This window comes from Corythoichthys intestinalis, chromosome 3, assembly GCF_030265065.1.
Source record: "Corythoichthys intestinalis isolate RoL2023-P3 chromosome 3, ASM3026506v1, whole genome shotgun sequence".
Classification (NCBI taxonomy): Eukaryota; Metazoa; Chordata; class Actinopteri; order Syngnathiformes; family Syngnathidae; genus Corythoichthys; species Corythoichthys intestinalis.
In genome coordinates, this window is record NC_080397.1 from 53,760,916 (window position 1) to 53,777,169 (window position 16,254).

The 16,254-nt window shown below is 40.5% G+C and overlaps 1 protein-coding gene across 2 annotated transcripts in view; it reads left to right on the forward strand.

Moving 5' to 3' along the window:
* setbp1 (SET binding protein 1) overlaps positions 1 to 16,254 on the forward strand; it is a 135,399-nt gene that overhangs the window by 105,275 nt on the left and 13,870 nt on the right. For both annotated transcript variants that reach the window (XM_057830986.1, XM_057830987.1), the window contains exons 3-6: positions 3,840 to 4,258; positions 10,125 to 12,050; positions 12,122 to 12,326; positions 12,421 to 13,459. In XM_057830986.1, the coding sequence (XP_057686969.1) occupies positions 3,840 to 4,258; positions 10,125 to 12,050; positions 12,122 to 12,326; positions 12,421 to 13,459 (3,589 nt within the window). The remainder of the gene's footprint in view (positions 1 to 3,839; positions 4,259 to 10,124; positions 12,051 to 12,121; positions 12,327 to 12,420; positions 13,460 to 16,254) is intronic.

The following is a 16,254-nucleotide window of genomic DNA, read 5'->3' on the forward strand; positions in this document are numbered from 1 at the left end:
ATGAGAAGCAGGAACAAACTGAGGGCGCTCCAGAAGGAGGAAATAACGAGCTATGAAATAAAATGATACAAATGAGAACCAAGAGAGCCAGGAAAAATCACTGGAGTTTACAACTACAACAAAGGGCTAGACATGAGGCACAAAATAACAAAGAACTATGACAAAAACACTAAGAACAACTTACAACTTAGAATCTATCTTGGCTATGGTCGGGCTTTGGTGGCAACGAAGGGCGAAGACACTTTGGCACAAGACTAGGGAGTGACAAACAATTTAAGCACATGAGGAATGGGGCACAGGTGGGAACAATAGGTAATCATAATCAGAGACAGGTGAGATGGCAGGAAGGGTGAGTGGTGGAAACAGAAGGGTGAGGCTTCAAAATAAAGCAGGAAGAGAATATACCAAGACATGACAACCCTCACCCAGGTGTGACATTTTGAAAGATTACCGGAGAAAACAAGTAGAAATAACACGGATTGTATGCGAGGGCATGTCTAAAATGATCCACTTTGGTCTAAAAATAGCATTCATGTGGTACGCTATTGGGCCCTCCATCTCCATCATCCATGACCTACGTGACATAAACTGCGTAACTATTGTCACATATTTATCAAATTTTATGAAGAAAATATTAAGGTGACTTGTGAAGCCTCAATTAAGCCTTGGATTAATCTTTATTGTCCCGATAGAAATAAATGTGTGTCAATGAGTGAAAACAAGATATTAATTACTGTAATTTTCGGCTATAAGGCGTGCCTGACTATAGGCTGCCACCCACCAAATTTGACACGAAAACGGCATTTGTTCAGAGATAAGCTGCACCGGAGTATAAATCGGAGCTGTCCTCACTGTATTATGGAATATTTACACCCAAAGGTATTAACCGGTAACACTTTATTTGACAGCGGCATCATAAGACTGTCATAAGATAAAATGAACCACCATGAAGCTTTGAATCAATTGGCTGAAATGGTTCATTGCTTCAAAAGGTTTCACTGGCCATCACTGCTCCTTAGAGGGAGACAGTAAACCTCTGCTGCCACCTGCTGTCAAAACTGTTGTCATCCATCAACCTCTGCTGCCACCTGTTGTCATCCATTATGCCTCCTAGCATGCATTGCAGCTCTACAGATGTAAAAACAATCAAAATTCATGTTCTCTGCTAATTATTTCTTCAGTTACTCATCTAGTTGTTTCATTAATCGCTAGCGTTTGTATTCCGTAACACTTTATTTGACATTGGCGGCATTAAACTGTCATAAGACCATCATAGTTATGACATGACACTGCAATGAGCATTAATGAATGCTTATGACCGATGTCATTTTGTGCCATCCGGCAAATTATCTCACTTTTGAATGGACGTAAAAGATACGCGCTGGAAATAAATGAAGTTATGGACATAATTTACTGGATGACACTTAATGACATGTGTCATAAGCATTCGTTAATGCCCATGATGATGTCATGTCATAATTATGGCGGTCTTATGGCAGTTTTATGACGCCACTGTCAGAGTGTTACCCAAATAAATCAACTAATAAGCCGCACTGGACTATAAGCCGCCGGATTCAAAATGAGGGGGAAAGAAAGAGGCTTGTAGTCCAAAAATTATGGTATGTTCAATGTCAAAAAATAGAGACAATCACAGTCAAATCATGATGATAAATGCCGAGATTTTCCTTGTGTGACATTTGATATGCAGAGCGTATACATACAATCAACAAAATGTGGTCAATTACAGTGGGGAGAACAAGTATTTGATACACTGCCGATTTTGCTGGTTTTCCCACTTGCAAGTCATGTAGAGGTCTGTACTTTATATGATAAGTTCTCTTCAACTGTGAGGGACAGAATCTAATACAAAAATCCAGAAAATCACATTGTATAATTTTTAAATAATAAATTTGTATTTAACTGCATGAAATAAGTATTTGATACATTAACCAACTAGTAAATATTTCGGCTCTCATTTCTTTTTTAAGAACCCCTCCTGTTCTCCACTCATTACCGGAAGTAACTTCACCTGTTTGAACTTGTTACCTCTATAAAAGACACCTGTTCACATGCTCAAACAAACAAACTCCAACCTCTCCACAATGGCCAAGACCATGGGGCTGTGTAAGGACATCAGGGATAAAATAATAGACTTGCACAAGGCTGGGATGGGTACAGGAAAATAAGCAAGCAGCTTGGTGAGAGGGTAACAATTGTTGGAGCGGAAACACATTTCGCCGTCATGGATTAAAATCCTACAGCGCACACAAGGTCCCGCTGCTGAAGCCAGTGCATGTCCAGACACGTCTGAAGTTTGCCACTGACCATCTGGATGATCCAGAGGAGCAATGGGAGAAGGTCATGTGGTCGGATGAGACTGAAATTGAACTTTCTGGTCTAAACTCGGCTCGTCGTGTTTGGAGGAAAAAGAAGGATGAGTACAACCCCAAGAACACCATCCCAACTGTGAAACATGGAGGAGGAAACACCATTTTTTGGGGCTGCTTCTCTGCCAAGGGTACAGGACGACTGCACCGTATTGAGGGGAGGATGGATGGGGCTATGTATCGCCAGATCTTGGCTGACAACCTCCTTCCTTCAGTGAGAGCCCTGAAGATGGGTCGTGGCTGGGTCTTTCAGCATGACAACGACCCAAAGCACACAGCCAAGGCAACTAAAGAGTGGCTCCGTAAGAAGCATCTTAAGTTCTTGGAGTGGCCTACCCAGTCACCAGCTCTGAACCCGATAGAAAATCTATGGAGGGAGCTGAAAGTCCATGTTGCCCGGCAGCAGCCCCGAACCTGAAGGCTCTGGAGAAAATCTGCATGGAGGAGTGGGCCAAAATCCCTGGTGCAGTGTGTGCAAACCTTGTCAAGGACTACAGGAAACTTTTGGTATCTGTAATAGCAAACGAAAGTTTCTGTACCAAATATTAAGTTCCATTTTTGTGATGTATCAAATTCTTATTTCATGCAATTAAATGCAAATTTATTATTTAAAAATCATACACCGTGATTTTCTGTTTTTTTTTTGTATTAGATTCTGTCCCTCACAGTTGAAGAAAATTTATGATACAAATTACACACCTCTACATGCTTTGCAAGTGGGAAAACCAGCAAAATCGGCTGTGTATCAAATACTTGTGGAGCAAAGACCTAATTTTGATCAGTATCATATTGCTCTCCTTCAAAAAATGCCTATTTTGTCATTTGAATTTGTCTGTAATTCACTGAGAAATTAAGCAAGATGAATGTCCTCCCTTAGAATATTACCGGACATGAGTGCTAGCTTTAACAAACAGCGAAGAAAACAGGGCCCCCACAGAGGAGGCAGTAATGATGAGAATAAAATAACAATAGACGTTACGAGTGTGCATACTTGAAGTGAAAGGGCACTCAAGGACACAGCTGAGTTCCACAACTGTGTTTTACACACTGTCTGTTGTCAGACTTCACCAAACTAACCCTCCACCCCCAGCACTCACAGTGTGCAACATCCTTGCCACAGGAATTTAATTGCTCCGTAAACAAACCTTTTGTTTGGTCTGCTCGTGCACACAAGTTGTATTAAAAGTCTCAGTCAGCCCTGCAGTGAAAATCGAATCTCACATCGCAACGTTTCGATTACACAATATTTGCTGACAAAATATGGATGTACAATACGTGAACTAATCGCTCTTATCTTATTGTGAAACCGAATCTTATTAAGACAGGAAATTGTTATTGTTAAACGGTCATTTATTGTTATCATATGCTTTCTTTTCTCCTCTCCTCTCTGCTTTGTGATGTTGTTATGATGAATATCGTAACCACTCATTGTTTCTTTTCTGTCTTCCACAGACATATGAGCGCCAGTTCCGAATTCCTGAGCAGAGAGAAGGAGGCCTGTTGCAACTCCTGGGAGATCCCTCTCCACCCAAACACCAGCCTCGCAACATTCTTCCTGCTGCGTCCACTCTCTCCCCTGTACAACCAGTACAGCACACCCTAACACAACAATTCCAGCACATTCAGCACCAAGTCAATCCGGACTGGATCACATTCAGAGCACCTTCGGTTTCTCCCGCTAATCCATCAGAGTCCGAGTCAGCCGCAGAATTAATGGGAGCCAATCAGGGCGCAAATGCTGTAATGGATTCCAATGCACCTTTCCCAAGGACTGTGACCCAAATCCACTCACCACAGAGATCTTTGACTCCAGACCTTCAATTGCCAGTTGTTACAGATGCCAGTATTCTCAACCTTACCTCTCTCAGCAGGTATTTGCTTAGTACACATTAGTCCAGGGGTCGGAAACCCATAATGTTGAAAAAGCCATATTGGGCCCAAAAAACGAAAAACAAATATGTCTCGGGCTGCAAAAAATTAAAAGCCTTATACAGGGGTACCTCTACTTACGAAATTAATTGGTTCTGGAAATAGTTTTGTAATGTGAAAAATGCCCTACTCCGTTCCAAGCCCCCCAAAATTCAGACAATCTTTTATAATGTGCAAAAATGCATCAAAACATGTAACAAATAGATTAGTGCTCAATAAACATAAAATCTGAATTATGCATACCGTAATTTTCGCACTATAAGGCGCACCTGATTTATAAGCTGGATGAAGAAAACATCCTTGCCGATCGATCGGGTCCGATCACGTCATTTTCAAAGTATCGGAATCGCCCAAAAAATATCGGCCATGCCTTTTTTTAATATATATATATTTTTCAATTAAATCATTTTCTAATTGTATTTAACGTTACAAACATAATATGTTACACTCATCCCGAGTCTTTATTTTAGGCTTAAGGTAGGGTAATCAAATTTATCCCGATAACGGCGGTAATTAATTTTTAAAAAAATGTATCACGTTAATATATTTAACGCAATTAATGCATGCGCTGCACGACCCACCCACGCATTGTCGCACTCAATCTGTAATGGCGCCGTCTTACCTATATAGAGAGATAAAAGGCAGCGTAAAATGAGAAGTGATTTTTGGCAGCCTTTGTAGCCTTTTTTTAATTGGCTAAAGCCTTACAATTCCTCTCCCTATGATTAGAAATATGATGGGAAGCAATGTGGGGAAGCAAGGTAGCAATTGATTTTTTTCTTAACACCTTATGTTGTTTCCCAACGCAGAGAAGATATATCAATTGGTAGCACTACACACAGTCATGGTTCCACTTCCCATCATGCATTTGGACATGGCTACAGTATCATTTACTGAAAGCTCAACAAATACACTAGATGGCAATATTTAGTCACAATATACAAAGTCACAAGTCTTTCTATCCGTGGATCCCTCTCACAGAAAGAATGTTAATAATGTAAATGCCATCTTCAGGATTTATTGTCATAATAAACAAATACAGTACTTATGTACTGTATGTTGAATGTATATATTAAAAAAAAAAAACAATCGGATCGGGAAATATCGGTATCGACAGATACTCAAACTAAAATGATCGGGAGCAAAAAAACATGATCGGAACAACCCTATCGTAATGTCTATAGTCGTTTCTACAAATTCTATAAATCTTAATTCTATAATTTGTTTACACTTCCCCCTTACTTAAGTTGTTTGTTACAACAGAAAAAGTAACATTGGCAGTCAGATACCATTTAAATTTTTTTCAGGTCATTCATTGCCAGCACTGCAAAACGCCACGCTAAAAAAAAAACAAGTAAAACTATCAAAATGGCTTACCTCTTCTTCCTCTGTAGGACCATTGCCCTCAACAAAATGTTTAATGCATATGAAATATGAATGGCTTGACCTTGCTGGCTTTAAACTGGTCTTTTGGACATCCGCGCAAATTGATCCATTCTTCACATTTTTTCCTCCGAGTTTTTGGTTTTGGGAAACGTATGAAGAAAACATCCTTCATATGTCGTAATGTCTATAGTCGTTTCTACAAATTCCATAGCAGCAGTTTTTGATCGGCATGTTCTTTTTTTGAAAGATTACCGGAGAAAACAAGTCGAAATAACATGGATTGTAAGCAAGGGTGTGTCTATAATGACACACTTTCGCGTTACGATGGCGATGTCACGTTCTAAAAATAGCATTGGTGCAGTACGCTATTGGGTCCTCCATGCCACCCCTACGTGACATTAACTGTGTATCTATTGTCACATATTTATCAAATTTTATAAAGAAAATACTAAGGTGACTGGGGAAGCCTCAGTTAAACATTGGATTAATCTTTATAACTCCTATACAAATAAATGTGTGCCAACGACTGAAAACAAGATATTAATTACTGTAATTTTCGGACTATAAGACACCACCCACCAAATTTGACACAAAAACGTCATTTGTTCATAGATAAGCCGCACTGGACTATAAGCTGCAGCTGTCCTCGCTGTATTATGGGATATTTACACCAAAAGATATTAACCAGTAACACATTATTTGACAGCGGCATCATATGACTGTCATAAGACAAAATGAACCACTATCAAGCTTTGAACCAATTGGCTGCAAAGCTTCATTGCTTCAAGAAGCTTCATCACTGCTCCCTTGTGGGAGACAGTCAACCTCTGCTGCCACCTGCTGTCAACACTGTTGTTATCCAACGTGCCTCCTAGCATGCATTGCAGTGCTACAGATGTAAATAGCAATCAAAATTCATGTTCTGTACTAATTATTTCTTCAGTTACTGTTCCAGTTGTTTCATTAATTGCTAGTTACAGTATTTGGTAACACTTTGTTTGACAGTGGCGCCATATGACTGTCATTAGACAATCATAATTATCACGTGACACTGTAATGAGCATTTATGAATGCTTATAACAGATGTCATTTAGTGTTATCTGGTAAATTATCTCTTTTGAATGGATGTAAAAGATCCAAGTTGGACGTAAATGGAGTTAGTGACATAATCTGCCGGATGACAATGACATAAGCATTCAGTAATGCCCATGGTAGTGTCATGTCATAATTATGACGGCCTCATGACAGTGTTAATGATGCCGCTGTCAAATAAAGTATTCGCTATTAAGCCAAATAAATAAACAAATAAGCCGCTCTTATGACTATATAAGTTATATATATACAGTATATACAACTTATAAGTTGCAGAATTCAAAATGAAGGAAAAAAGTAGCTGCTTATAGAAAATTACAGTAGTTTAAAAAACAAACAATAAAGAATAAACGTTAATACACTCATGTAAAGCTGTCGCTACATGAGGGGCGAATAAGGAGGATGCTGGGATACACACATACACATACTGTAAAGGTCCTTCTTAGCCAATTGGATGCCAGGAATGCTAGGCAATAGCCAATAGCAGTAGTTCTGTAAACTCTGGGAGCTGCGAATACCAGCTATAGACCTACTGTATTTTTGCCTTTTGTATTCTGAAATTTCTTTCTTAACAAGAGGTAATATTTTCCCATTGATGCGTGTCTTAACCCGAAAATTCTGTATGTAGAGAAGGGCCACAGCTATCAATTATTTTAGTAGTCGATTATATTGATAAATCGGATAAGGAACATAAAAAATTAAAATACCTAAGCTGAGCCTCAAACGGTATAAAACAATAAATAAATAAGGCTCTAAGTACAACAAAAGAACAACTGACTAACTTACATAGCAAAAGTCCGCTAGCTTAAATGGGATAAAATGCTAACGTTTTTTTTTACAATGTTCCTAACAAATGGTTCAAACACATATTCCCACAAAAAAAAAACATATATATATAAAAAATAAAAAAAACACCTGAATATGCCTATAAGCTAAATTACGAATTCATTAAAAAACATTAGCTCAGTCAAAAACTTAGCTCAATTTTGTCTTAACAGGGAGCAGTTGGATTCAGCCATGTGAAATGAGTTATGTCATATTCACTGTTGCCACTAGAGGGCAGTGTATCCACCCAAATCAATAAAACTAAATGCAAACACTTTCAAAACAAACCATTACGCCACTTTAATTAAACGAATACTTGAAGCCGGAAAATTTAATTCAAATCTTTTTTTCTAATCGAATTACTCGAGTTAATCAATTAATTGTTGCGGCACTAATGTAGAGACATTCATAGGTAGAGGTACCACTATATAAGCCTTTTAATGAAGGCAACACATGCTGTATGTACAGTGGGGCAAATAAGTATTTAGTCAACCACTAATTGTGCAAGTTCTCCCACTTGAAAATATTAGAGAGGCCCGTAATTGTCAACATGGTTAAACCTCAACCATGAGAGACAGAATGTGGAAAAAAAACCTAGAAAATCGCATTGTTTGATTTTTAAATAATTTATTTGCAAATCATGGTGGAAAATAAGTATATGGTCACTACCAAAAGTTCATCTCAATACTTTATCATGTACCCTTTGTTGGCAATAACGGAGGCCAAACGTTTTCTGTAACTCTTCACAAGCTTTTCACACACTGTTGCTGGTATTTTAGCCCATTCCTCCATGCATATCTCCTCTAGAGCAGTGATGTTTTGGGGCTGTCATTGGGCAACACGGACTTTCAACTCCCTCCGCAGATTTTCTATGGGGTTGAGACCTGGAGACTGGCTAGGCCACTCCAGGACCTTGAAATGCTTCTTAAGAAGCCACTCCTTTGTTGCCCTGGCTGTGTGTTTGGGATCATTGTCATGCTGATAAGACCCAGCCACGTCTCATCTTAAATGCCCTTGCTGATGGAAGGAGATTTTCACTCCAAATCTCTCGATACATGGCCCCATTCATTCTTTCCTTTACACGGATCAGTCGTCCTGGTCGCTTTGCAGAAAAACAGCCCCAAAGCATGATGTGTCCACTCCCATGCTTCACAGTGGGTATGGTGCAATTCAGTATTCTTTTTCCTCCAAACAAGAGAACCTGTGTATCTACCAAAAAGTTCTATTTTGGTTTCATCTGACCATAACACATTCTCCCAGTCCTCTTCTGGATCATCCAAATGCTCTCTAGCGAAACGCAGATGTGCCTGGACGTGTACTTTCTTCAGCAGGGGGACACGTCTGGCAGTGCAGGATTTGAGTCCCTGTCGGCGCATTGTGTTACTGACTGTAGCCTTTGTTACTGTGGTCCCAGCTCTCTGTAGGTCATTCACTAGGCCCCCCCGTGTGGTTCTGGGATTTTTGCTCCCCATTCTTGTTATCATTTTGACGCCACGGGGTGAGGAGGGAGTTGAAAGTCTGTGTTGCCCAATGACAGCCCCGAAACATCACTGCTCTAGAGGAGATCTGCATGGAGGAATGGGCCAAAATACCAGCAACAGTGTGTGAAAAGCTTGTGAAGAGTTACAGAAAACGTTGGGCCTCCGTTGTTGCCAACAAAGGGTCCATAACAAAGTATTGAGATGAACTTTTGGTATAGACCAAATACTTATTTTCCACCATGATTTGCAAATAAATTCTTTGAAAATCAAACAATGTGATTTTCTGTTTTTTTTCTCACATTCTGTCTCTCATGGTTGAGGTTTACCCATGTTGACAATTATAGGCCTCTCTAATATTTTCAAGTGGGAGAACTTGCACAATTAGTGGTTCACTAAATACTTACTTGCCCCACTGTATTTATATTAGCTATATTAGCCTACTATCTAAATGACTAAGTTGGCTACTAATGAGCCTTCATAATTAAATGTTTATTTTCCCTGCAGTGCATCCTATAGAGAATAACGCACCACATGACTACTCTGTTGTACAATGCCACCTCAAATTTAATTTAATTATAAATATACAGTTAATGAATTAGAAGAATTTTCATTTCCATTTTCAAACATTTTTGAAAAAACTCCAGGGAGCCACTGGGCAGTGCTAAAGAGCCACAAGTTGCTGACCCGCGCATTGGATATTAATAAAACCCTCTAAAAATGTAAATATCTCACCATGAAAATTTGAGTCTTGAAAGGTCCATTGCCTTTGCGTTTTCTTCACAGTGACACTTCTGAGCGTGGCCAAGTAGAGCTTTGCGCTAAATTTTTGGCGCGTATCGTTCACAAATTACGAGCGCATGATTAATGGATTGTCATTTTGTTGGCATGACTGTGGTTGATGTCTTGATGTCATGGTAATCTCATTTTCTGCAATAATCCAATTCGTTGTACAGTTTTGTGTTATGCGAAATAAGTCTCCTACAGCAAATATTCTCATCTGTACTGCTTTGTGTTCTTTGTTCAGGGGGAAAGGTTTGCAGGAAGTTAATGAGCAGCTCTTTGGGAACATCAAGAGGAAGTATGGCAGGAAGGACTCCCAGAAGATGCTCTCTAATCCTCACAGTGCTGACACGCTGTGGGGGAGACAGTCCGAAAAAGAAACAGGAAGCCCATCGAATTCAGAGGACAGGCAGCGATATCGACAAGAAGAGATGACTGAGCAGTTTCCTGAAGAAAGAGAGGATAGGAGGAAGGATGAAAGAGAGCGAACAATTACTAGTAGAAAAGGTGATGAAGAGGAAAGAGGAATCCCTGTACAACCAGAGGAAGGCAAAGGAAGAAAAAGGCGGAGAAAGCCTTCTGTAGATGAGTCCTTTTCTGTTGAAGAGCAATCGCTTCAACGACAGGACTCAAACACCACAGGGAAATACCAGCATAAGCTTCCGGAACCTAAAGTAGCTCATAAAATGGAGATTCACAAAAATGATTCCAGGCTTACAAGTCAGAGTGATATCGCTGGAGAGAAGATAGAGAAAACTGAAAGAACGGATAAAAGTGACAAAAGAGAAAAGGGAGAGCGGGGAGAAAAAGATGACTCGGTCAGAAGCGGGACCGATCCAGAATCAAATTTTACTATGAACAGAATGAAAAAGAACCCAGTGGGTCGTCCCAAGATCAGCATGGATGCACATAAACAGAGAGATCCTACCCTAAACATTGGCAAACCAAACTTCTCCATGAGTCCCAGACTCCCGAGTCCAAACACCAGCCTTACTCCTAAAGGTAATATGAGTCCAAACCTAAGCCCTATACCGAGGCCCAACTTTAGCCCCAGAACAAGGACCACCCTGAGTCCTAGCCCGAGCCACAGCACTATCTCTACCATAAGCTCCAGATCAAGCAAGGCTAAGGACAGATGGTCATACCTGAAAGCAAAAAGTCACACCAGCATCACCTCACCCCAAAGAGATAACTGCAGCAGTCCATCAATGGTAGTTGACCCACCGTCAGCTTTCCCGATAACTCCTTCTAGTCCGCTTTATACAAATACCGACAGCCTAACTGCCCACATGCCCATTAAAAGAAAACGTGGACGCCCCAAGAAACAACCCCTTCTAACTGTAGAAACTATCCATGAGGGGACATCCACTTCACCTTTAAGCCCTCTCACCCAAGACACCTCTGCAGGGCTAATGCGTAGGAGGAAGACTACTCCACTAAACTCAGCAATCAATACAACATTAGTACAAATGGTATCAACATCAAATAGTGCCAATTCCAGTGGTTTGAAAGTAAAACGTGGCAGAAGTAATTCAAAGCCAGTAAATAAGGTAAAGCTTAGAAAGATGCAAAGCATTCTGAATGAGATCCTGTCAAGCTCCAGTAAGAACAGCTCTCTGAAGTCTCCTTCCGCACCTGTAACCTCTGCTATGAATGCCATGGCATCAACCATTGAGGCTCGACTAGGAAAACAGATAAACGTGAGCAAGAGAGGAACAATCTACATCGGTAAAAAAAGAGGCCGTAAACCCCGAGCTGAAACTCAAGGTTTAAACCTTCCCAAAATAGCAAGGGACAAGCCCTGCACATCCACGTCTAGTCTCTATGAGGGCTCTGCTGTGACCGCCCCCACTTCATCTCCGAGTGCAAATGCTCTGCCAATGAGAGCTAACCACTCTGATGCCACTATGCCTAGTCTGCAGCCCATATCAGCTCTGCCAGCCAAACCAGTGGCTAGAGGTTTCCTCTCTGGGGGATGGAAACTGTCACCACCTCGTCTTCTAGCTAATTCACCCTCCCAGCTTTCAGAGGGTGCGTCAGTTAAGGAGGTCACCTTGTCTCCCATCAGTGAGTCCCACAGTGAGGAGACTATTCCCAGTGATAGCGGTATTGGGACTGACAACAACAGCACTTCAGATCAAACAGAGAAAGGTCCTGCTTCTCGGCGAAGGTAATACTCTTATACGTAGTTAACAAACTCACAGTGGTGCTGTTATTAAATGTTGCGCAATGTTGTTCCAGATATTCTTTTGATCTGTGCGGGTTTGAAGCTGTGGAGGCTGCTGCTTTGGAAGCATCCGCCAGAGGCAACAGAGCTCGGAGTGAACGACAAGCTGCTGTGGACAACTTCCTTTCCCAGCAGGAGAAGAAGCAAAAACATAATCGACGTAAGAGGAAGTGTCTTCAGAGCCGGGATCATCTTCATTTTCTTTCCGAACTTGAAGAGGTTAGCCAAATAATTCTGATTACCTTTGCGTTACAGTGATGTGATTTATTGTCTAATATGTTTTCCTAATTTTGTCCAACTCCCCGCTTACTAGGTTGTATCAAAGCTCCAACAGCTGCGAGTGTCTCACAGAAGATATACCTGTTACCCGCAGAATCCATATCCCTCTATTTTCCGCCTCAACTTCCATCATTATTATCCAGTCACCTATGACACCTACGAATCCAGTCCGTATATTCGTAGGAGTGCTGATCTAAAGGCCAAGAGGAGACGGGGTCGTCCAGCCAAACCCAGTGAGCCAATCACATCAAAAATACCTTTTGTTCAAGGATATGGATATCCAATAGCAGGGGGAAATTACTATGCAGCACCGTATGCCATGCCTTACGCACCCCATCTAAGCCTAGGCTATTTCCCCCCTGCACCTCCGTTCTACCTGCCTCATCACACCCTTGGTCATGTTGGCCCATCACCTTTTATGAGACCTGCTGCACCCCCTCCCAAGGCTTTCCACCCTAGTGGACACTCAAAGCTCCAGCCAGTGGTGAAACATCGCAGCAGCAATGGACAACTTCAGGGGTCCTCAGCAAGAGGGGATGGATTTGCATCCATTGGCAGTACAAGTGCAGGTGGTCTCGGAGGTATTCGCCTCCATAAGAGAAAACACAAGCACAAACATAAGCACAAAGATGAACCTCTTCTTTCCCCTCGAGACCGGCAAGAGTTGGGTGGGCTTTTTAGTGGAGCCAAGATCAGTTCACATCGTAACATCCCAAGTGACTCGTCCACCAGTCCTTTAAAGCATCAGGAGAAAAGGCCCAACAGTAGAGGTTCAAGCTTAGGATCATCGTTAGGGATTTTCGAGTCGGAAAAGCTGAACACTCTTTCTGATAGCTACTTCCACTTTCGTCAGACTGGACAGCCAATGAACAGCTTCATGAGCAGCTACAATAGCCAATCACAGCAACAAGAGTCACCTTCCTTCCTCTTCTTGGGGTCACAAGAAAATGAGTGTGGTTCAAGGAGCAGGAAAATGAGGCCTACTGTGTTTGGAGATCAAGGCCTGATGTCGCTGCAAACTGCCAGGCAGGAGCCAGTACAGATGAACAAGTGCCCCAGTCCCCCGCTCTCTGGTGAGAATCAATCATTGTGCATTAAAATAATTGGAAATTAAGACCTAAATTACGCTACATACTGTGTACATTATCACATCATGATACTTGAAGGGAACCACGGACAGAAAGACTTGTAGTTCTTAAAAGATAAATGTCAGTATGAGTTACAATAATTTGATATTCAAAACCCTCTGAATGTTTTTGTTTTTATAACATTTGAAAGGTCGCCATTGCTGTTGATGATGGAATTCACTCCGGGCGGTGACGTCACTGGACAGCACTACTGTACTTCCACAGTGTCACTCGTTAGCTACATAAATATGTCATTGGTTCTGCCCTTCCAATTTTAAGCCGAGCGTAAAAGTGATGAGCAGGATAGCACTGTCGATATTTCACAAAACGAGCAGCAAAAGCAATTAAATGAAGGTCTCTAGCGGGATTCGAACCTGCATTTCCCGTGCGACAGACGAGTGCATGATGTTGGAGTCATGATTTTCCTTATAAAGTAATCGCAACCCACATGCGTTGTCTGTCTCTGTGCGTTAAAAACTGTAGCGGAAACACAAGTGAAAAGAAAGTGCGGCTGGTTTGACCACGTAATTAGAAAACACGGCTCACTTCACAGCAGTCATTAACTACCAACACAAGGACCATGTTATTGTTTTCTGCATCGATAGTATGTCTATTGTTTATCGATCTATTAGCTGCAATCAATAAGGAAATAAGTAAGTAACCAACAAATCTGTTACGGTCCACAAATACGGAAGCAAGCAGACAACATTGACGTAGGGATTGCCTAAAAGAGTTCATTGAACACACAAAAAAACACGCGATTGCAAAAAGGAGACACAAAAAGGGTCCGTGACTGTAAAGTTAGGATCAAAAAAAAAACCTGAGGCAGACAAACGAAACAAAACAAGGCAAGGCAATAATGCAACTGGCAACGAACGGATATACAAACTGTCAAAAGGCAGCAAGTCAATATCTCGGCAAGCCACCTAGGATCGGTTTAAAGGCACTGCTGATGAGCTGGAATTGATGCAGGGAGGAAGTTGGGAACTCATCCCACAGCTCTGTAACAAAACAATCTGACCAGCAGCAGAATGTGACAAAATCATGCCAGTCGTCATATTAGCTTCGCTTGCTAGCTAGCACAGCTATTCTCCCAGTCCAGCCCAACCGCGTCATCACCCCCAGCGTGCATTGTGCATGTAAAACATGGCGCCAACCGTAGGTCAAAACATGTACTAAATACAGTATTATAGATTTTTAAATCAACGGCAATAATAAATGTATTCTAATAACACTTTCGTAAAAGAGAACAACTGTGGCTTATTAGAGCCTACAAGTCTTTAAGTCCGAAGTTCCTTTTAAGACCAAAATAACACTGCATACTCTGTATGTTACCACGTCCTGATACTTAAAAACCAAATCTGTAGTTTCTCTGTCTCTTAACTTCCAACACGGCTTTCCTGTGTTGAACGGATGTTCAATGTCAAATCTGCGTCTACTCTCTCTCTCTCCAAATATTTGTTGAGTCAGTTTTGGTTGGAAATGACACAATAAAGTGGCAAAATATTTGTTTGAGGTTAAGAATTGTTAAGAGACAATACTGAGTTCTGTCTCTTTTTGATGAAATTCCTGACTTCAAAATTAAGTCACCTTTATTCATACAGGCTTAGCCAGTTTTAATCGCTAGTTGAGTAGAGTGCTATATGGTCCTCAAAATTGCTTGGAAGATGAAATATTTTCAATTTTTTTCCCTGCAAAATACAACAAATACTGTAGACCCTGGGTTACGACGGAGTCGACTTACGCGATTTCGACTTTATGATGCCTGAGTCTCGCTCGCCATGTCTCCAGTCTTTTTTTGTTTTGTTTTTTTTAAGCTGCGTAAACGATGCCTTATTATACCAAACAGTATCTTATTTTTAACTTTGTTAACTCAACGTGTTCTGTTGTTACTAGACGTGAAGTTGTTCAGCTAAACAGACAGTAAATAAGGCAATTGTGGTTTTTGAAGCTTCTTCCTTCTTTCACTTTTGACAATTTCTAAAGCTGTAGCGCACATATGCACACTTATGTTCAAAACGACACACATTTCAACAATAAAACACCTGACACAAAACAATTGGTGTTCAAACGTCTATCTCGTCTGATCAAAATGTAAATTTAGTAGATTAAATTAGCCCAATTTGCCAAGCAAAGGTCCGCTATCTTAAATGCTAGGAATGCTAACGTGTATACAATTTTCAGAGCAAATCGGTCACAAATTGTAGTTCTAAACTTAATTACAAATGCATACTAGAGATGCAGCTATCGATTATTTGAGTAGTCGATTAATTGATGAACTAATTAGTTTAAATAATCAATCGGATAAAGAACATTTAAATTCAAAATACCTGAGCTGAGCCTCAAACGGTATAAAAAAATTAATAAATGAGGATCTACGTAAATACGACAAAAGAACAATTGGCTAACTTACATCGCAAAAGTTCGCTAACTTAAATGCTATAAAATGCTACCTTTTTTTTTTCTTTTTTTACAATGCTGTTAACAAATGGTTCACAAACAAAATACATTACGAATGCATTGAAAAACATTAGCTCAAACAAAAACAAAAACAGGATTCAGCCCTGTAAAATTGGTTATGTCATATTCACAGTTGCCACTAGAAGGCAGTGTATCCACCCAAATCCATAAAACTAAATGCAAACACTTTCAAAACCATTACAACGCTACTTTAAACGAATACTTAAAGCAGCAAAAAAAAATATTTTTTTTTCTAATCAAATTACTCGAGTTAATCGATT